The sequence below is a fragment of the Lolium rigidum genome, chromosome 6 (genome assembly GCF_022539505.1).
Source record: "Lolium rigidum isolate FL_2022 chromosome 6, APGP_CSIRO_Lrig_0.1, whole genome shotgun sequence".
In the NCBI taxonomy this organism is placed as follows: domain Eukaryota; kingdom Viridiplantae; phylum Streptophyta; class Magnoliopsida; order Poales; family Poaceae; genus Lolium; species Lolium rigidum.
Genome location: NC_061513.1, coordinates 80,567,362 through 80,589,069, shown reverse-complemented (window position 1 = coordinate 80,589,069; position 21,708 = coordinate 80,567,362). Strand labels below are relative to the sequence as shown.

At 38.3% G+C, this 21,708-nt stretch overlaps 1 protein-coding gene across 2 annotated transcripts; it reads right to left on the bottom strand.

The window, feature by feature from the left end:
- Positions 1 to 272: 272 nt before the first annotated feature.
- Positions 273 to 21,413, bottom strand: LOC124663684 (protein MON2 homolog). Of its 2 annotated transcripts, none has more exons than XM_047201358.1 (44): positions 21,126 to 21,413; positions 19,181 to 19,366; positions 18,796 to 18,885; positions 18,145 to 18,218; positions 17,909 to 18,064; positions 16,866 to 16,977; positions 16,641 to 16,696; positions 15,296 to 15,350; positions 15,155 to 15,211; positions 14,139 to 14,240; positions 13,664 to 13,744; positions 13,533 to 13,585; positions 12,386 to 12,455; positions 11,136 to 11,199; positions 10,880 to 11,028; positions 10,674 to 10,798; positions 10,526 to 10,583; positions 10,199 to 10,296; positions 9,835 to 9,922; positions 9,683 to 9,748; positions 9,553 to 9,612; positions 9,375 to 9,461; positions 9,072 to 9,246; positions 8,421 to 8,464; positions 8,200 to 8,331; positions 7,972 to 8,100; positions 7,846 to 7,898; positions 7,718 to 7,766; positions 7,474 to 7,532; positions 7,021 to 7,172; positions 6,789 to 6,943; positions 6,522 to 6,650; positions 6,345 to 6,430; positions 5,743 to 5,858; positions 5,536 to 5,648; positions 4,535 to 4,658; positions 4,337 to 4,455; positions 3,377 to 3,581; positions 3,114 to 3,285; positions 2,272 to 2,596; positions 2,020 to 2,159; positions 1,791 to 1,912; positions 1,435 to 1,636; positions 273 to 691 (listed from the first exon to the last, which is right to left on the bottom strand). In XM_047201358.1, exons 1-44 carry the CDS (start codon positions 21,228 to 21,230, stop codon positions 613 to 615), a joined length of 4,872 nt encoding a protein of 1,623 aa, XP_047057314.1. In that variant the 5' UTR covers positions 21,231 to 21,413; the 3' UTR covers positions 273 to 612. The 2 variants fall into 2 exon arrangements, with proteins under 2 accessions (XP_047057314.1, XP_047057315.1); XM_047201359.1 differs by having other exon boundaries at positions 9,835 to 9,919.
- Between the last annotated feature and the right edge of the window lie 295 nt (positions 21,414 to 21,708).

Sequence of the window (21,708 nt, the reverse complement as noted above, 5' to 3'; positions counted from 1 at the left end):
TTTCGTTGCCTTCTAACTAAGATCCCGTTCTTTATTTTTGCACCAAGAGGTGGTTTGCATTTACATGCGATCTAGAGCGAGATGCACAAAAAAGTACAGAATACTTCCACTGTTCAGGCATATAAACCATGTGTGGAAATCCGCACTCCGGACATCATACATGTATATGTGTCACTCGTCAGAAATGCCCTTCTTGCCAGAAAAAAATGTCGCACCGCTGATAAGAACACCATCGTTTCCTCTGGCAAAATGGAAATCAACCTTACAGATGATTGAATCAGTGAAAACAGATAATTATTTTCTTTCAAGACAATCACAGCCTTAATCCCCAATCCAGAATACAAGTTATTGTCACAACCAGAGTTGATTACTGCTACGTCAAAAATAAAATTAGCAGGCTATATACCTAATGTTACAGAAAAAAGTACACCATTTTCCCAACAAAATGTTACATGTACAACCCTATTCATGTATAGATGTGATTCCCCAAGCGCCTATTGCATGTCATGATGGATATACAGAATCATGGATGTAAATAATGAGGTGGAATACTAACAAAGCTATCAGATTCCCATCCAGCAAAAGAATAAAACTGGAGTTAATCATTCATCTTTACGTAAGACGTTGCAGTCCTAGCTCCGAGGAAATGAGTCTGAGAAGCACTTGAACAAGCTCCCGAACCCTGGATTCTCTGATGCAGGGACATAGAATGCCAGTGTAAATTTGAAGAGTAAGAAGAAGAAAAACGGCTGAAATTAACCCAAAGCTATAATATAATCCTACATGCCAACCAAGGTTGTGAGGATCAAGATCCCGACTGAGTAGGATGAATGAAATGGTTGAATCGTAGAATCTGAGATCCTACCTAAATTCTATGGAAGATTCATATCCTATAACTTATCATATATTATATTCTACGGAAGACATTACTTAAGAAACCCACATATTCTATTACTTGTCATATATTCTATTCTACGGAAGACATTACTTAAGAAAACCACATATTCTATTCTGCGGGAGAAATTATTTAAGAAAACTATCTATTTTTTTATATTAATGGGCAAATTCAGGAAAACAATTCTGGCGGAGTTGATCAACTAACAGGAACAGCAGTTATCAGCTACTCATTGGTTCATTACCAAGAGATTGAACTACATAGTTATAGCAAGTTGGTAACATTTTTCCTACCATGGACAGAAAATAATCATGAGGGTGATAGATCTACATTATTTACTGGAAATTCTATATGTTAAGCTACCTAACAGCTCCTTATTACTCAACTGCAGCTAGAATCCATCGTTGTGCACACTATTTGACCGCAACTACCTGCATTAACTTTTCATTGCTTGCTAACAATTTGATACTATAGCCCTATATTACTTGCTAGTAACTCTACATGTCAATCAACAAGCTCAGAGACAACCCTTTTCTTACCTTGAGACAACAAGCTCAGAGAAAGTGGGAAGCAACGACAATAAGTGAGCCCTCCCGTGGGACTGATTTTTTCCTAAAGCCTCTTTCATGTACAGTGGTATGTTGAGAGCATTAGTTGTTTCAATGTTTATTATTAGTCTAGCAAGCTCTTGAAGGACACAAACCGTTTCTTCAATTCTGACACTAGGCAATGGATGGTCTCCTGCAACAATACAACATGATCAGTACAATTTCACAAGTGATAAATGAAAGCACTTATGTTGATAATTACAGTGTTAAAGATAACAAAAAATGATGCAGCAGCATTACTATGGAAGCAAGCTCAAGATTAAATGATCATAGATTTAGAAAAATACCTAGGTCATTTTCATCAGCTAAAAACTGACCCAATATAGTCTCACATCGCTTTGTAAGAATGGAAATAGAAGCTTTACTGGTTTCTGATACTGCCAGGTATGAGCTTGTCTTCAATGTACAACTGCCATCAATTACAAAAACAAGTTAATATTCTGTTCTAAGTGTATTCTCAGTTTGGTAGTTCGCATAATCAAGCGCAGCCAAATGAAACAAAAAAAAATGGTGCACCTGCATAAAGAAAACATCATCTGCAAACAGCCCAGAGAAAATCTGCTGCAGTGCAATGGTAGAAGACTGACAGTTTGAATAGGCAGGGATCCTGTTCGTGATGCACACCGGTCAAGACAGTTCACAAGCCTTTGCAATACCTGGAAGAGAACAAACATTTGAACTACCTGTGAGATGGAAACAATGGAGCATTCACAAGGACTTTTTGAACTCTTTCAAGACACAACAAGTGCATCTTATTAGTGAACAAACCTCAACAGGAGCCTCCTTCTGCTGTTTCAGAACACAGTCTCCAAAAACTGCGAGGACAGTCATTTCAAGGCTTTCATCGGCAGTAACAGAGTCAGCTGAAGGAACATCTGAAGACAACACACGCCCACAAGATCCAACAAGAAAAGTTTCATACACATCTGCAACCTCCTTCCAGAAGCGAGCTCTAGAAAGTTTATATGAATTCACGTCACTTCTACATTCAGCATTTTCCTGCGTCACCTCATCTGTCACAACACGGTTGAAGCATTCAGCAGAAACTCTCCAAAGAGTACCCCTGGGATTGTCTCTCCTTGTGTTCATGCACCTGTGTTAACAACTTTCAGAGTAAGCATGGAGTAACTAAACAATCCAATTCCTTCGGCTCATAATCTAGATGGTTCCGAATTAACTTTTCTCAAATATATAATTAGTATGAACACTCTGAAGTGAGCACATAATCTTCTTCACTGGGGGAAATATTCTTACATTTCGCATTGTATTCTTTTTATACCACATAAAAAGTTGGGAACTTCAGATGTACAGGTTGAAATATAACAACCGAACAAGTTATGCCATCAAATTTAACTCTAAAACAATATTCAAATAAAGCCTCATTTTAGCAAAGCATCGAAGCTGCTTTGCCCCATCAAAGCTTGTATTCAACTACTCTACTTTCATGTATGAATACCTAATACAGATATGCCAAGATAATTTATGTGGAGAATGGAACATATGGTTGAATCTGCAAACCGTGCAGGAAGTACCAGGATGGGTTCACAAATAAGGACAAATAACTATTTCCTCCAAAGCTTTGCTAGGGACTGTAAGCTAAAGCAATTTACCTTCCAAGACCTTGAATAATTTCTGGAGCGGCACTAAACCTTTCATGTGGTGGAGCCTCTAAAAAAAGGTTGGCCATGATCGGCACAAGCTTTTCTACAAATAGAATGCCCCATCCACAGCCCACCATAGTATCCCCTTTTGTGCCACTGCCATTGATATGGCCTCGCTCAACTGTAGCCATGATAAATTACACATAAATTACTCAAGGTGTCACATTTCATAAATTATGCAAATGTATGTAAGATATGATGACATGTCTTACCAGAAGCACGCTTTGTGCCATTGGCCAAAGCATCAGTATTCTGTCCGCGTACTTCTTTAATACTCTTGTGCATGGGACTTTCTTCTCCGTTAAGATAGCATAGCAGCTCAAGCAGGAGAGGCGACCACATTGATGATAACATAGTTGTTGGGTGTAGCATAGGAATAATTTCCAAGATACCACGCTGCACAGGAGGGATGCTACCCTAAAGCATAAAAGACTAAGTGAGTCGTGGAGTTCAATACAGCAAAGCATGCAAGAAAGTTGTCAAGATAGAAATAAGGAAAAAAAAACAGATCCCCAGAGCATGTAAGGAGAATGAAGACTAAAGGCTTCTTTCGTAGTGAATCTCATGGCCAGTGGTCGCAAGATAAGTTTTTCCGAGATAACGCAAAGGACTTGCGCTTCATTTAATTGAAAAGGTAGGGATTTGTTTACTGGTCTCCTAGGAGACGATGTTACTATGGAATGTTTCTTTTAAGAGAACACATAGCAGCTTTAGTTCCATCAACCATGTAATAAAAGTCACCTTCCAAAACTATCTAAAAAATTATAGACACTAAAGCTTTTCATCGTGTATTATCCTACCCAGGGTATAAAAAAAGAAACAGGCATGTTCTGGTCCACTGTTAGTTTGTCGGGGACGGGACAATGAACTATTTGTTCCCAGTTAAAGCATTAGGAATTGGTCAAAAATGGCTGAGCCAGAGCAATTTTCAAATGGCACTAATAGACTACTAAACCTTCCAATCCCAGGCTGGTAGGACCGCAAACAGTGGTAAACAGCCAGTTCTGACTGGTTTTCTAAGCCCTGCTCATCATGCCCACCGTACATGTACTGGGATGGCCAACCAGTGAAATATCCAAATACTTTGCACATAGGACACTTCTAGAATTCTAGAAATAAACTCTAGAGTGTAGCAAATGATACTTATAAAAATGGAGCTCACGAGCAAATACCAATTCACTATCACAATCTATAGAATTCATGGAACTCTTAATCATTAGATGCATAATAGCCATGAGCCTTAGGTACATGTCATCATTAAACAGAGACTGTGCTTGAACATAAAGATCTCCTGCATGAATGCAACATGATTAGTACTCATTCTAAAATATGAAACTTAATGACACAAACTGCGAAGTTCAGAAATTTACCAAGACCGCGAAGGACCTCTTGCTTCACTTTCTCGGCCGAGTCACTCTTATAGTTTGGTGAAGTTTGAAGAACAAGTTCGTAAATATCAAGAACGGATTGGACATAGGATGATTCTAGATTTCCCTGAAAAAAATATTAATTATACATCAAACATGTATTCGTGATGCTTATGTCAATAATATCTTAAAACATCTACTCATCACTCATGATATTTACACAGATAATAAAAGAGTAACATGACAGGTCCAAGACATGCCATTTATCCACCGTGAAAGTTAAAATCAAGTCTTTCAACACAGAAGTCCAGAGAAATTAGTCAAGTTTTTAAAGTGGTCTCCTTAAAAATACTACTCCCTCGCGGTTGTGAAAACATCTCTTAGCTTCTTCCAGGTGCAACAAAAAACATAAAGTAGCCACTACAGTCATTAGTCATAATAGCAGTCATCAAGTGACTGCATTCCACTGACAGCTCGCATTTCAAAGATGGTAAACACATATACGAATGCACAAACCCTATCTTTTTTTTAGAAACACAGTACAAACGTAGACGCTCACATACACGCGCATACACTCACCCCTATGAACGCACACACGCACACCCTACCCCTATGAGCATCTCTAGAAGACTGAGCCGGCGGATTACTTCAATTTTCAAGTCACGTTGGTTAAACAGTTCCAGTTTGACGTAGTTGGTCCAGAAATAACTGAATTCTTTGCTTCATGGACAAAGTTATTATCAGTTCTCATGACATCTTATGCAAGTGTTTTCACTAATTTAACAGCTATATTATCTATTTTATCGGGAGATGGCAATGACATATAAACAAAACTGTGGATGACAAAGGCAAGGTCATGGCATAGCAGAATGTTCAAACCGTGAAAACAGTAGGTAGCACACTCAGTTGCTCCCATAACGAAATACAACATTAAACATTCAGCATCACAAATAATTTGAGCAGGCAGATAATGATAGCTCAACAATTCAATTTAGCTTACTAACCTTTGGACAGTTCGAACCAACAAATGTCTGCAAACAATTTATAGCTGCAAGAGCAACCTCCTTGCTACCATTTAAGATGCTATTTTTTAGAAAAGCAAGCAAAATTTCCCAACCTGAACATTTTTAAGCATGACAAGTCAATAACAGTTACAGGTAATTTATTAACTGATACGAACATAAGCATAATGAGCACTATAAAGAACTGACCAGAAGAAAATTTGTTCAGTTGCTGGAGGAGAGGGAAAAATGATCGTAGAAGCCTCGCTATACCACCTAGTAAAAGAACAATAGTTTCGTCCCATTGTTTTTGGGCGGTATTTCGACTGGAAAAGCAAAAGAAGAGTCCATCCAGTAAATAAAAGGAGGGAACAAGGAAAATCACCAAGAAACATGAAAGCTTACAAAGAACTCTACATTGTTTGATGCCACAACGAGCAAGACTAAATACTGATCGGCATGTGGCTTAATTGTGACAGCGACAGTGTTAATTAACATCAATCTGAGTTCAATTCATCAGATAAACAAGGTGTATTCTAGTTAATCGGAGTACATGAACATGTGTGCACTAAGTGGGGTTGTGGAAACTCCAATGTTTTCCTAGAATGGGCAGCACATCCTTCAGCCTTGTTCCATCTCTAAAATCAAAACGAGTTATCCGTATAATCATTAATCAATTAACAACTTAACTTCCAATTTGATTTGTATGGAGACCTAACCAAATAACACAAGTGGTATTTTTTTTGCTTTAAACACAATATTTCACATCAACCGGATATAGTCTGATTATAGTGCTTTAAAAGACTGAAAACCTGTGATGGATAAGCATATGAACAGCTTTCCCTGCACGGGTTCCTAATTCCTTTCCTTGCCACTCATCTTTAGATGAAGTAGATGCCTGAAAATGAAAATAAAGACTAAGGCTAATTATAACTAGAGAAAATTTAAGGGAAATATCAAAACATGCTAAGCAATTCTACAATACTTACCAAGTGGGAAACATGTTCTAACATTGGGAAAACATATATCCAAAGGCAATCCTCCCACATAGTTGGAGAAAGTTTTTGCCCATGCGTACAGAGAGTCTGAAACAGAGTCCGAACTGCTGAGTTCCGAACCTTGAAATAAACAAAAACTTTGCATAAATTCTGGTGTGTTGTACATGTCAAAGAATATCAATCATGCCACAGAATCACCAATAAGCTACTCAAAAGATAAGTAAGCAAACCATTTATGGCCATGCACAGAAGACATACCTCTGGACGGTCATCTGCACCCAATTTTTGAAGAACAGAAAAAACTGAAAAGAACAGCTTATTGTAATCAACCAGTTGTTGTAAGGGATTTTGATTAACGTCTTTTTCGTTGGTTGGTATATCTCCCTCTTTCATTGATAAACCCGACTGAACCTCTGCGATCCAAAAGAAACCATGTATGAAGTATACAGAATCAGAGAGAATGGTAATGTTATCTGAAGTGGCCATGTACCTTCTTCATTCATGTGATTAGCTCTCTGAACAGACTTGCCGATTAATCCCTTCACAATAAAATCGGTAGCAGTCCACAGAAGACCAACTGCTGTCAAACTTATGTTTATGTCAGTTTTCTGGGCACCATATGCTCCAGTAACCAAAATGCATCTGCATTTGTTGGCACAAGAAAGTATCAGAGAAATTTGAAGTAGATAGTGAACAACTCATAAACTTTGGATGTACATGCCCAACTAGTAGCATCCTTAACTTTACAGCTCAGGCATCATAGATTTTGTATGCACAAAATCTCCTGGTAAAAAATGAGGATATTGACTTTAGTGTATTTATTCTTTGCAACTTTGTGTAACTAACTTGTGAACATTTACGGTGCCCAACCAGCTATCAAAAGGAGTTTATTCTTTGACAGAGATCTCATAGTATCTGGGAGAACAATGGATTCAAGACTTACTCATCAAGACATTGTACAGGTATTGTTGCCAGTCCCTCATTCATTATTACACGTATACTCTGCAAAAAAAAGAAAATTTGTGTTGAGGCTACAAAATTGATTATTGGCATAAGTAACATTGTAGTCCCATTCCATATCCATAACCTGGAGTTAAAGGTCGATATTGCAGGCTCAGAAGTGAGCTACAAACTTTTGATAGAACTAACATGTATGCCAAATATAGGCACTGCGGTTCAGAATTTACCTGAAAGCCTAAGGAGATGGTATCTTTTTCAGATGCGTCGGTAACAGTCCTAGCAGAAAATGAATGTAAGGAACTACAAGTAATAAATACAAAACAGAAAACCCATCAAGAATGAATTGCAGTAACACCTCAACATATGTAGAATGCTGGGCCAGCTATAGGACAGCTTTTCTCCATGTCTCTGAAACAGTACTAGTAAGAAGTAATATGGTATGATGTACCCAAACGGAAGACATATGGAACAAGGTAAGTACCTCAAGGACATGCAAAAGAATTTTCAGTGCACCCATTTGAACATCAATGTTCTTGTTAGACGAATAAAGGATCACCAATGGAGATAAAACTGCATACTCAAATGATCGTGTTTCACTTTCTTCGGCCAACTAGCAAGCACAGAAATCAATTCCAGTAAAAAGAAGTACAGAAATCAAAAGGTCAGACAAATCATGAAGGATAATAAGATTAGTTTAATGCGCTCTTACTTGGTACTCTTTAAACTGGTAAGATGCTGAAGTGATACCCTGAAAATTTTCAGAACCCACTACAGAGCAAATTGAATGATCCAACGAATCCAGCGCCATACTACGTAATTGTGGGTTGGAGCAATTGGCAAGCTGCAATTTGTTACCATCATCAAGATCATCACGGCATTACAAATGACAGCAAGAAAGCAAACAGTCAATCCAAACATATGCACCGTTACCTCAAGATGATGTGCAGCAATTTGATCCCATATTGGTTCGACCCCTGTAGCATGATGAAACAACCACATATAAGAAAACACCAAGGACACAATACTATGGTATCAATAAACTTTATATCCTGACTATACTGCACATTCAGTTGCAACTATCGAGTTAATATTTAAGATCCAAGTTCAGAACATTATTGTTAAATCCCCATCAGCCAAAATCCAAAGCTCATTATTTCAAATGAATAATTTCACGCACTGGTAAACTTTTATGCTATATTTCATGTGACGGGACACTTGCCAACAAAACAAGGATGACAATTTAATGTGATCTATTAACATGGATATGAGATGATATCGATTTAATACCCAATGGCCTACTATGAATCTGTCAGATGAGTTACACACATAGTATAAATAAATTACATTAGTTGCAAATTATGTTCATCGTGTGAAAAAGCATACATATAGCAACCATAACTGTTTTATTTAGCAAATGAATCTTCCTGAGTGTCTATACTTGATTGGTCACAAATTATCATTTTTCTTTTACAGATATATCTTTTTGGGTACTTCTCGCAAAGAACATGACGATTGTCATCATTTAAATAGGTTGCTTGTCTGAAAATAACATGTCCATGCTTCAAGAAGGAAAGCACCCACGATGCAGATTATTGACAAGTATCGATGTCATGTGCTCCACTGAAAATGCAATGCTCCCAATCTGCTGGCCTGATAATTGAGAATTTCCTGATATGTGCTGACTTGACAATTGATGCAACGCAGATAAAAGTGACTTCACTGCAGTTACGTTCATCAAGGATGAACTTTCAAACAACTGCATCCAAACAAAGAAACAAAACAACATTCAGTGTATGCAAAATGTAGTTAAGAGATGAAAAACAGAGGAGAAAAGCATGACGACCCCCTAAAAAAACAACAATAATATCATGTTTGCCTCCTGACCTGAGAATTTAAAGAAGAGAGTATATGGAAGTCACTGTACTGTCCAGATGTATCTCTTGAGAGTCTTGAAACAGAAGCCGATACTTCCTGTTGGAAATTTGTTGCACCACTTCAGAGGAGTTAGGACCTCGGATAACACTGATAGTACAAGAATTTCATAAACTTTACATTGCACAACCTGAGTCGAAGCATGCGGAGCATGTATAGTCCGATCAAGTGCTGCAAGAGTCTCCAAGACCTTGAAAGTTTTCAAGAATCAGATGTAGTAGCACAGTAGTTAAAGCTAGTTAATCTAATTCTCTGCTTACCAAAACCCAGGAGGGACCCAGGACATTGTGTAATCGATGTGCCACATTAAAAAGTGTCCTCAATGCCTGGATTTAAAAATAACCAACTGTAGATATGTAATGCAAATTGAAAATGCAACCAAAATAAACTAGCTGCAAATCTCGCCTGTTACCTGCACATTTTTGGGTGTCAGAACAATGCTATCACGCTGATCCATCAACGTCTCAAGCTTCTTCGATCCAGGAGAGAGCAAGATACTACTAACATGTGTAGAAGAAGAAAAGAAGTGCTCAAAGTTCATGAATAAAGATAAATAAGCGAGCAACTTTCTGGCTTTATTTTATGGACAGCTGAAGTACTATGACCACAATCACTAAGACATGCATATATTGTAACTGCAGTCAATTATACTGAAAAAGACATCATGTGTTCAAGCTGCAGGAGACTCAAAAGGAGCTCCCCGTAGAGAAATGTGGTATTGTTCTAACAAAGTTTCCTGTACAGATATACTAAGAAACAAGATCCCAGTGGCATACCTTTTCTTCTCCCCTTCGCTTGGGTTATTGATTGTAAATTTGCAAAGTGATGCAAGAAAAGAGTTCAATGGCTCTATAGCACGGAGAACTCCACAGGCCTGAAAGAGTTTGCGTGCCATATTATCATGGTGAAGAAAAGATAATTGATATAATTCTAATTTATAATTCTGCAGAAAGGAATACAATAGACAATGAAGGGATAAAACAGAAACAGAACAAATCAGCATCCCATTTAAAAGTCATAGCAAATGGATGTCATTCTATAAGAGGACTCAAACAGAGTTTTCTCCAAAGCGGTTCGTACACCAAACAGGGTATTATAATCACCTGAGTGAATGCCTGGTACCCCTTCAGTATTTCCAATATTATAGCTTCTCCCTGTGACCTATTAATTTGATTCCCATGAGCAAAGCATAGAAAAACAAGAATACAACTTCAAATACAGGAATAATGTAAGTTTGGCTATGGACCTCACCTCATTAAAATAAGTGAAAGGGAATCAAGGATAGTTAACCATGTTGAATTGACCATGGCACCACAAAGAAGAGCCGATTGCCCACTACATTCCAAACGATCCACTTCACATCTTGGTGATTCAAGCTAAAGGGAACAAAAACAGAATTATCACCTTTACCTTCCCAAATTCATAAATTTCTTCTAAATAATTTCTCTCTTTCTTACCTCACCAGCATCTAGAGCCTCGTCTGTCAAAGTAGCAATGGTGAAAACTACACCCAAGAGGCCTTCAAGGGCAAGAGTGATGGTATGTGCTTCGCTAGCAACCAAAACAGCAGCATTTGATGCATCGTTATCCATGCTCCACTCAATCCCTGCAAATAATATCAGTTTTATTTTATTTGTATTTCTTCAGCAATCTGGGAAAACAAATGAAGAAAACAGAGGAAGTACTATCAATGAATTTGGATATTGTAGGTACCTTTAGCTTTACTACTGAACATTCCAGCAACAGCTGCAAGAGTCTCTTCACTTGAATCTGAAGCCTATAATTGAAGATGTACTCAACATATGTACGTATGTAGCATTGCACTAGAAACAAAATGACGATGAACATACATCAATCATGTCAAACTCACTGTCTCTTGTAAGACCTTACCAGCAAGATTTGACAAGATCTCATGTAAACAACACAGACCAAATTTACGACCACGCACATACAGGTACTGAAGGTAGCAATGATTTTTAGTTCTCCTTATTGGTGAAAACAGGATACCAAGATGGAATTTAGCTAAATGAGAGCTGCTGGAAGTCAAAGCAGGAGTATGCTTCTAACTTGAGTATAAAACAAGAGTGAAACATGAATTATCATACCAAGGAAACTTTGAGAAATGCACTTCTGGATGACAGAAGATAAGGGAAAGCGTAGCTCAGGTGGTTTGGCATTGCATCCTGCCATACAGGCATGGTGACTCTCCATTCCGTTTTGTTGTATAAGAAACTCTTAGGAATAGTCCTTCCCAAAAATCACATACAAACTGGAATAGACCCATCAAGGGTGTAGTTATTATGTTGTTTCCATGTCCACCCATAATTTTAATAATGATAGAGACCTTTGTTGAAATAAGACAGATAATGTTGAGCGGTGGGGGCACCTTATTTAATAGGGGCAGCATAAGTGTTACATTAGCTTTGTGTTCTATTGGCATGAGCGCATTGTAATGTTAGACCTACAGGGTGAAATGGAGGAAGTATTATGATGTCTCACCTAAATTAAATGACTCAAACGCACGGCAGCAAGATTGCTAGGGCTAGGGCGCTAGGCTGAGTATAACTTGTGAGATACTGTGATAGGATGCTTTCACTGAAAGCATGGTAATTTTAGTCACTGAAACAAAAACCAGAGCATTATAAAATTGTCATTTTCAACAAAGCTACATTTGAGGTGTGCGACTACTTTTAGATCACTGCACACCAAAGCGGGACTACGCCAGCTAAAGCATGGTATGGATGCATATCAGCACGACAAGTCAATACATCTAAAATCAAGAATAGTAATAGGGCATAGAAACAACAAGGTGGCTTGTACTGGAAACAGAATTACCAAGTCAATCAATTTGATCTTGAGACATAAATAAACACATGTTTGCACAAACACAAATAAAGAATATACGACCCAAAAGAAAAAGAGAAACTCATGTTATGGAAATGGTATGTACCAAGGTATATCACCTGAACAGTAGCTACCACCAAGGCAAGTGCTTTAACAATGTTCTCCACAACATTAGTATTTGTAGGGTTTCTGTATTATTGGCAAAAAATATAAAATTATTAGCTGAAAGTTTCCAAAAGAAATTATAAATGTATAATGTATGCCCAAGAGATGAAATGCATCAGTGCAGTAACTAGTATGACAAGGAGGTACAAAGCAGACTTCTAACCTAGGCACCTATAATGTAGAACATAACAGGGGTGCTTTCAGTAATTCAGTTGTAGCCTCCAATAGGCTCTTTGCTCCAAACATATAAATAACTGTATATAGCGCATGTTAGAATACTTAAATTCCTTGGGGGGTTTATACACAACCAAGCCACCACGAGAAAACAAGGAGCATATGTACCTTCTCTACATGGATATCTGTGAAGTGAAACCTTTTAAAGATGAGATAACTTGCCCTATGTCCATTGGTTACATACAATATAAACAATAATGCTAAAGATTTTAGGGTCATGGTATCTCCAGCAGATTCTTAAATCCACCTACTTGTCCTATAGCAACAGTACTGTTGACAGCACTGCAACCGTATACCCTAATCCCAACTAACACAACTTGACATAATTGTCCTGAATTTGGGATATGAGTTGCCACGATAATATATTTTCAAGTTCCATTCCACACTCGCAAGGTTATTATAACTCAAGAATAGCTATGACAAACTTCACAGAAGGTACAGCTTGCTGAATCCTGATTAGACATTTGGTAGTTCAGCTCATTACTGAGGCAGACAGGATGGGCAAAGGAACCATATATGCCTTTAGGCACCGGTCTAGAAAACCTTGCTCTCATACAAATGAAGCATGTTAAACAATTTCTACTGAATATAATTTCAAGCATGAGAATACGTACTACCTACATGCCTACGCTAGTTAAATTCAGGGACCAATTCTCTTGGAAATTGACCGCTAATAACAAAATGTGAACTATGAGACAGTATATATAATAGTGCCAACATTGTTTTTGGGAAAGGCATGCAGACACCAACTTTCTATCCTGCAACACAAGCATGATGTGGAAGCTTCTAGACAAGTCAAAAATAAGACCAACCACCAGCAGAGAAAGAGGCATAGAAATAATGGTGTTATGTGGATACAATACATACATGTCAAATGTCTGAAATAGCGAGCGCAGAGTGCGAGCTTCTACACAAAAACCCTGATGAATCAACGGGTGCACACAAGTAAGAATAGGTCATCCACAAGCATCAATTTCCGTTGTACCCAGGGAACTTACCCTCAAAATTTCAAGAACAAGTATCTGATGCCATAAAGGTAAATCCAGGCGGGTAACTTTCACAAGCATGTTCAGGAACACCTGTCAATACAAGCATCTTAGTGCTCATGTAGAATAACACAAACAGAATAAAGTAAAAGCACATTGAGCACTCATTATGTCGTTATTATATAGAGCTGCCAGCTGGCAATTTCCAGTGGATTGTTCTGTTATCTGGACATAGCAATTTCTCTCTTTCGCAATTTGATTTTTAGCACAAATGAGAAATAGCTAACCAAAAGTGCAAACATCTGAAAGTAGTTCTACCAAACGAGGCGGGCAATGGTCATAATCCACTGCAATGCTGGTGGTCCGGACTCCAGTTGATCAATTAAAGTTATCAGAAAGCTAAGAGTTGGAGCATAGGTTGATCGTTCTCGATGCTCACAGGCCCATTGCAGTACTGGAATATACATGAGCTTGGACAGAATAATACCTCACTTTCAGTGACAAGTGAAGAGCTGTAGAGTCTGATGACATGAGCAACCAAACGTAGGACTAAACGGCGAAAAGCAGGTTCCCCTGCTTCACCTTCAAGCTGAAGATAAATCAGCAAACATATGAATACAGAATTAGTTTAATAATTGGATCATGCAAGAAATCAGGTAGCAGAAATGGTAAACTCGTGAAATCCATCTTGCTTTAATTTTTTATTTCCTGGCAACTAAACTAGGTACTGGCACGTCAAAAGATGAGGTTCATTATTTCACATCTGCCTCTAAATTCCTGGGACTCTAACGATTGGGAGCAGAGAATGCGCCATGTTTCTTAACACAGTCCATCTCAGAACTTAAGACCAATTCTTTTGAAGAATGGGCTGGTGTTCTATGCTGTTAATTGCATAAAATGCACGAGTTTTGTTGCCCTAACCAGAAAAGGAATAAAATATCAATCACTGCCCAATTTAAAGATCCTAGCTTTGCTTTTCATTTGGGTGCATTAGTATATCTTGCCCATTTTGGCAAGAACCTGCCCACCTTGTCGGGGAAAGAGGAGGAGCTTTCTCAGGATGGAGAACTTCATATGCTACACAAACTTAACACCACAGGATGAAATTGCCAAATTGGTTGTCTAGCCCGAGCAAGGTCCTAATCATAAAGTAAGGACGAACTATATAGAATGGCTACTTATTTAAGGCCAAATCTTACTAGCCAAGACTTGAGTGGAATGAGGCATGTGTTTTTCCTGTATTGCTACAGAGCTAGAGCTACCGCTGTCAAATCAAAGTTACATCCAGCCACAAAACAGTGCTAAAAAAGTAAATGGATACTGTATGCACCTAAAAGTACTTGAAGAAATGAAGAGCACTTCAAACTTCTTCGTTAGTAAAGTGGCAGGTCAAATTCATGCTTCTGCATATAAATTTTGCAACTGTGGCGAAGCCTTATAATGTGCTGGTAGCTACTTAGCATACTATAAATTTGAAAAGGCAAACTCCTTATTTTTACTTACCTCCACATTTGTGCGGAGCGAAGTCATAAGAAGTGAGCATATTTGATGGCGCAGTACCTGGCAAGTTTTAAGAGGCTCTTTAGTTATGGGTCAATGGTTAACCAACATATCTGAGGACAAAAGTTGTACAGAAACACAAACCTGCTGGTAAGATAATAATGTCCGGAATACAGGAACATATGTGGATAGCACAAACCTGGCATAAAGAAGGTCAAGACACACTCAGCGTCAGTAAAGACTTAGGATAAAACAGTACAACAAATTTCGTTGTGTTACTTAACAAATAAAACAGAACAATCAGTAACAGATCATAAGACAAAATGCAGAAACTGAAGAAAAATGCAATTACAACAGAAACAGAAAAGGATGTTGACACATGTTACAACAGTCCAGAAATTTGGAAAACACATTCATAACTCCGACCAAACAAAATGAAAAGAAAAACTCAAGTCAACATGACAAGTAAACTAAAGTTATGCTTGCTTATTCCAAGTCTGACATATTTAGCGTATTCAAAATTTAACAGATAGAAAGAAACTATAAGATGAAACAAAAAGTTTGTACCAGTTTACAAAGTACTGACTGTATCTCTTGTTTATGAATGGAACCATCTTTGAAAAAGTAATGTGATCTATTGCACTTGCAAGCATCAATGCCCCTTATTTTTATATCAGACTATCTGTGGGATTATAATGTGACAAGTAGCGCTTCCAAGCTCCCCTCAGAAACTTAAACTGGACAACGCATTAAGGGTTTGAATTGCAATCGTCCACTATTTTACTACCTCAGATACCTTCAATGATTATGTATGATCCTCAAGCATGAATTAAATGCTTTAAGCACTAATAATGCTTGTATGGGCACCTGTGAGTTTGTAGGAAGATGTAACCACCTCAAAGCATATATACTTGCACTAAAGGGTTGGGCTTTTGAATTGACGCTTACAGACATAGCAAACTCCCTCTTCTAACCATCTCACCAAGCAGCTCTTCCATCAGAGATACTCGTCACTTTAGTTTTTAGAAGTCATTCCATAGTTCCATACTTCACGACTTCAACAGGGCAAGTAGATGGCACCTGCCATTGGTTTGTGCCCTAGAAGGACCTCACATGGGACCAATCTAATGTGACCCTTAGAATCAAAAATAAAATAATGATGCTTATAAGAAAATCAAACTCAAGTTTAGTTTCTAGATTATTTTATTTTTTTGCTTTGGATTGATATTTATTTTAGTGTGTGTATAGTGCACTTCACAATTGCTTCCAGAAATCTTGCCACAGCAGAACCCAGCCCTCTATATAAGCACCATTGCGACGTCAGCTTCGCCAATGACATGTGACAACAGCAGCTCAAGGAGCTTTTTAACTAAGACTAGTGAACTTAGTTAAAACACGAAATTTGTAGAATATTGAGCATCATGAAAGCTGTGACAACTGAGTAATGGAAGTATCCCAAGATTTTCATTATGAAACTTAGAGAACTTACTCAAGTATGTCAAGGGCAAACGTCCTATGCAGTGACTGAGCATGCAACCACCTAGCCTAAAGAAAGAGAAATAGTTGTAACTTTATCAAGAAAAATTGGGTCTAGAAATTCAGTAATTTAAGTTCAGAGTTACTGAATAAAATGTAACAACATAATATGAGCGAGTTAATTATTCATATTTAAAGAAGGACAGAAAAGGTGCTATCAGAAATTGTTCACACATACAGATCCACCTGCGGCAAGAGCTGTCAGGTCTTCGAGCAGACGGAGACCGAGCTTTCCGACGTCAGTAAGATCTTCCCTCATGGTGAGTTCACCATAGTTGAACGCTTGTGAGCTGTCACACAGGGTAAGTTGAATATCGACTAAAACAAGTAAAGAGAAATTACAAAATAATACATTTAACAATTTAATATCTGACATACTGCATGCTGAAGTATTTTAATATCAAATGGCTTTCACTTTAACTTGAAGGAAGAAGTTGTTTTACATTATCTGGAGGAAGATGATGAAACGGAAACACAAGAAATGTAGAATTGGTTAAATCATCATCCATGTGAATGGCATGATCATGACAGATGTACTAAAAAAGCACAGGACCAACGAGCAAGATCTGTCTGGGTTGAATGGGCAACAGCAATGTGCAATCATCAGTAGATATCCATCACACAGCAATAAGGATGGTGCAGCTGATAAGATTCTAGCAGAATGCATTGATGCCAGTGTTGTCAATGGATAGAAATACAATAGGGGGAAATAAGCTTCAGACACCCAAGTATACAAGATAAAAGAAAAGCAAGGTTGCCCAAGGATCAAAGTTAATTTGCACGGACTGAATGTCGATTGGCTGCTAAGACCATCCTAAAAGGGCTACTAAGTATATCTTCTATTAAAAATATACTCAAATGCTCATCTTATTCTACATTCATGACTAAACAACAACGAAAGGGATCATCAGATAGAGATAAGTTTCTAACTCAACTTTCTGAACATTTTATGATTCCTTCTTCTTGGTACCTTTCATACTTGATAAACTAGAGCAAACAATCTATTAGGGATCTTTTTACCACACCATACTTCATGCTTAGTGTCTCATCTCATGTGTGTGTCGACACTAGATAATGTGCCAGAAATTAACCCAAAGAGATAATGCATAAAAGGTGTGTTTCTTGCTAACAAACATTTTCGATATTAGAGTAGATTGCTCTGTATTACTGCAGGATATGAGCATAATGTTGAAGAATGAAGAGAAATATACTGAGCCTTACAGCGTCTGGCCGAAGCTACGAGTAAGATTATTGGCAACAGAGCTAGCACGCGAACTGAGTCTTGCTGGGGATGCTTTACCAGTCGGAAGTGATTCAGCAAGAACAACATTATCAAAGACCAACGCCACTGCTTGTCTAAATGTAGCTGCTGCCGTGCTAAATGAAGAATGTATAATTTAGGAGATCGTAAAGAAGGAATTAAGAATATTGAGCCAACAACATGTGAATGAGCTTACTTGCGGACACTGTCAGAAGACCGACTGCTTTCAAGTAGGTGAAGACATATGCCAAGGGCTTGAGACATGTCCTCCTGAGAGAAATGAAAACAATGTGCTGATAAGATTGGCCTATTGATGGTAAGAATAATAGCCCTCAAAATAGTACAGCATTCAGTAGAATTGCATGAACTACAAAAAATAGTCAAGTTTCATGTACATTCCAAGAAATAATCAACAGCAATGCTCCCCTCTGGGCAGAAATAACAATTTATCGTGCAGCTGGAGTTACTATTTTTTCCATTGCAGATAGGTAATAAAGATTCGCTATTGCCATAATGCAATATGTTTAACACATAAACATCTGGTAACCCAAGCCCAAATAGCCAGGCGCCAGAACCCCAAATAAAGCAAAAAAAAAAAAAGGCATGGTACCTTATTTTACAAGACTAAAATAATAAGTGGACATAAGCCAAATTCGAAAACAGAAGGCTAAGAGTGGCAACTACTCATTGGCGCACTATTAGAGTCATATATTAACGTTTTCTATAGAGGGAAGCTTCTATGTGTTACAAGGTTAGCGAACCATAACACATAATAAGAAACTATTTCATCTATTACAGATATTAAATAATCTAGATAATTTATATAATACTGGTCGATATGTGCTACCTCACTTTCAGGACGTAAATGTGACTGAAAGACAATTAACATTGTCTGCAAAGTCTTCAACTGAAGACTCTCATCTGTCATCTCAGCGTGCTGCAGTCAGAAAAAAAAAAAGTTGAGTGATAATTACTTTAACAGCCTTAAGAGTTAAGGTACTACAGGAAGATCCATCAAATCAAATCACACAGATACTTACATATGGAAAGATAAAACAGAAGATCTTATAAATTATAAACTGTTCTAATTAAGAATCAGCTTTCCGGAGAAAAACACATTATCAAACTCAAATATCCATGATAATATTTAACACAAACCCTTCGACATATGCCAATTAGGTTAAAGTCATTAGACTAAGCTCAAATAGATACAGAAGTAACTAGGGACTCACATCCCTCAAAGTAGCTAATATCTCCTTCAACGCAGAAGATGCTACAGCATCATGTGATATAAGCTTCTGCAAACAGGATAGTCCTATCACACTCAGCTTCACTGATTTGACGTTGCATGCCATCAGAAATATCCGCAATATATCCCCATTTTGAGCTATTTCCCTTGGATTGGATAGAGAACGGAGCTGCAAGCCAAAGATAATTGAACACGAATGTGTAATAAGCAAGCGGCATACCACTTACATCACATGAGAAATAAAAATGAATGTTAAACATAGAAAAAGGCTACAAAGTACTAGCATCTTTGCAGGAGTAACATAAGAAACAAAACAAAAAAAATCCATCCATCATTAGCAACTACAGATGCACAAATTTTGATTCTAGGAGGAATTAGCCCCAACGTGTAATTTTGGATGGGTATGCAGTATGCTTAATCATTTTTTCTGAAACAGAAAAATCAGGTTATGTTGTTGATGCATCCCAAAGCAGATAAAATGGTGATGGAATATAATTATATGACAACTACTTGGTTAGTTCCTTCATAGGTCACAACAACATCAAAAGTGTGTTAAACATAGAAAACTAATACGGGGAAGTGGCAGGGAGGTTCCACAAGATCAAACACTGGTGCAAGGAAGAAATAAGCATAAATATGGACAACATCTTCAATACGGGCCAAGTGCAACTAAGTGCTGACTAAAATCTAAGCTAATTCAGTTCAAACTTAGAGCACATTGTTGACAACAAAGACATTGGTTATTTCAACTATTGAATTAGTTATGGGCAACATTGTGTGCCAGCATCACTAAAGTTCACTCCTCTATTTCAAGTATATCCAACAGAAAACCTTGGTAGTGCGCACAAATACAGTAATGCTACGAGAAGAAACGGAAAAATGGTAAACACCACCCCTCACCTCAGTACACACACAAAAAAAGGTATGTGTGAATGTTATTTTCATGCACCAAGACTGCTAAGAGGTATAGTGCAGTTGCTGTTCTGTTTAGTCTACCGGTTGATCGCATTTGATCAAATGAATATGAGCAGCACTGTTTCATTATGTCATTTGTTCATGGATATTTTTTTGTGAAAACTCTTGTAATGTAGATATGTAGTATGTAGTATTTCATCTTAATCATAGAACGGAACCAGTATATTTTGGTCAAGTTATGCAAATATCAGGGCCTGTTTGTGTGTGTTCTATCATGAAATCCCGTAAAAGCTACTTCTATGGTATCCGCCACCCAGAAACATGCGAACAAGAGAAGTCATTTGTGTGTCTCCAGTCCCCACTACAGTAAATAAAAGTTATCCCTCCAACCACAAACCGAACTTAGTAGGTAACTAGGTATTGAACCCTTCAACTGGAGAAACCGATAAATTTCCTCCATCTCTACAGGGTGTATGCCCAGTCTTCTTGTGGAGCTACTTGAACTACTCTCACAAGCTATGTGCCATTGGCCCAAGCTTTAGCTTGGGATCTCCAATGAAAAACGATGCTCTAACCGAAATCAGTTGCAAACTTCTAAATGTAAGCAACTCGCAACCATTCTTTGCATTTGAAACTCTACACCTACCAAACAGACAAACCCTCCCTAGCACTAACCATTAACTGGGACTAACTGAAATTCATCAAAGGTAGCAGAAATGTCTATCCTACAAGTCACCTAAGTGGAATTGGCCAAACCTTAGTTCTCCTGGAAAATATCACCTAAAATCATCAGGCGGGAGTCCCACTCCTACATCAGTAGCTCACTACGCATTGCTATCGCGAAACCAAACAGAAAACAGAGTTACAGAGACTAACAGCAGCGTCGAGCCACACTTCGAGATGTTTGGACACTACTTCCTCGGCCAGTTGGATCCGAAACGAGCTAGCAAGCGACACGAACGCGAAATGAGTAGCCGCACTGAAATCTCGGGGAACCATGGGGAGAGGCGGACCTTGAGAGTTGCATGCTCGGCGGCGTCCTTGACGGCCGGGTGGCGGCGGCGCGCCTCGGCGGAGAGAGCGCGGAGATCGGCCTCCAGAGCCGCCATGAAGGCCATCCCCGCCTCTTGATTCTCCTCCTCCGGTTGAGCCGGGAGGCTAGGGGTTAGGGTTTTGGACTATCTCCTCCCGGAGATCGGAGCAGGACCCGACGGAAAATGGAGGATTGGTGAGATCTGATGAGGTGAGACGGAGACGACGACGACGACGACAGGAGCTTTGTGATGTTAGTTGCAATCGACCATCGCTGATTTCTTCTTGTGTTGTGGTGGGGAGATGGTCGCAGAACCGTTGGATCATGATCTATGGGTGTGTTTGCTTTAAGCCTAATTAAGCTCTAGCCAACTTTTGTTAGTATTTTTTTAGACAACCCACGTATTTTATTAATAGAAAATAATGTAACATGAGTAAATAAACATGAAAACTACATAAGGAGAACTTTGTAGAAAAACTCCTAACTATTCTTAAGGATTCCTACGCTCGCCAAACTCCAACGCTGCCTAGAGGCACCTTAGAAGAGATGTTGGCCTCCACCAC

Excerpts from the sequence above, each read along its gene's own strand:
- LOC124663684 (XM_047201358.1), bottom strand. The coding sequence starts at position 21,230 with ATGGCCTTCATGGCGGCTCTGGAGGCCGATCTCCGCGCTCTCTCCGCC. Across the intron at positions 9,749-9,834 it reads TGACACCCAAAAATGTGCAG|GCATTGAGGACACTTTTTAA; the intron begins GTAACAGGCGAG and ends TTTTAAATCCAG. Across the intron at positions 7,173-7,473 it reads CCTGTACAATGTCTTGATGA|ATGCATTTTGGTTACTGGAG; the intron begins GTAAGTCTTGAA and ends CAACAAATGCAG.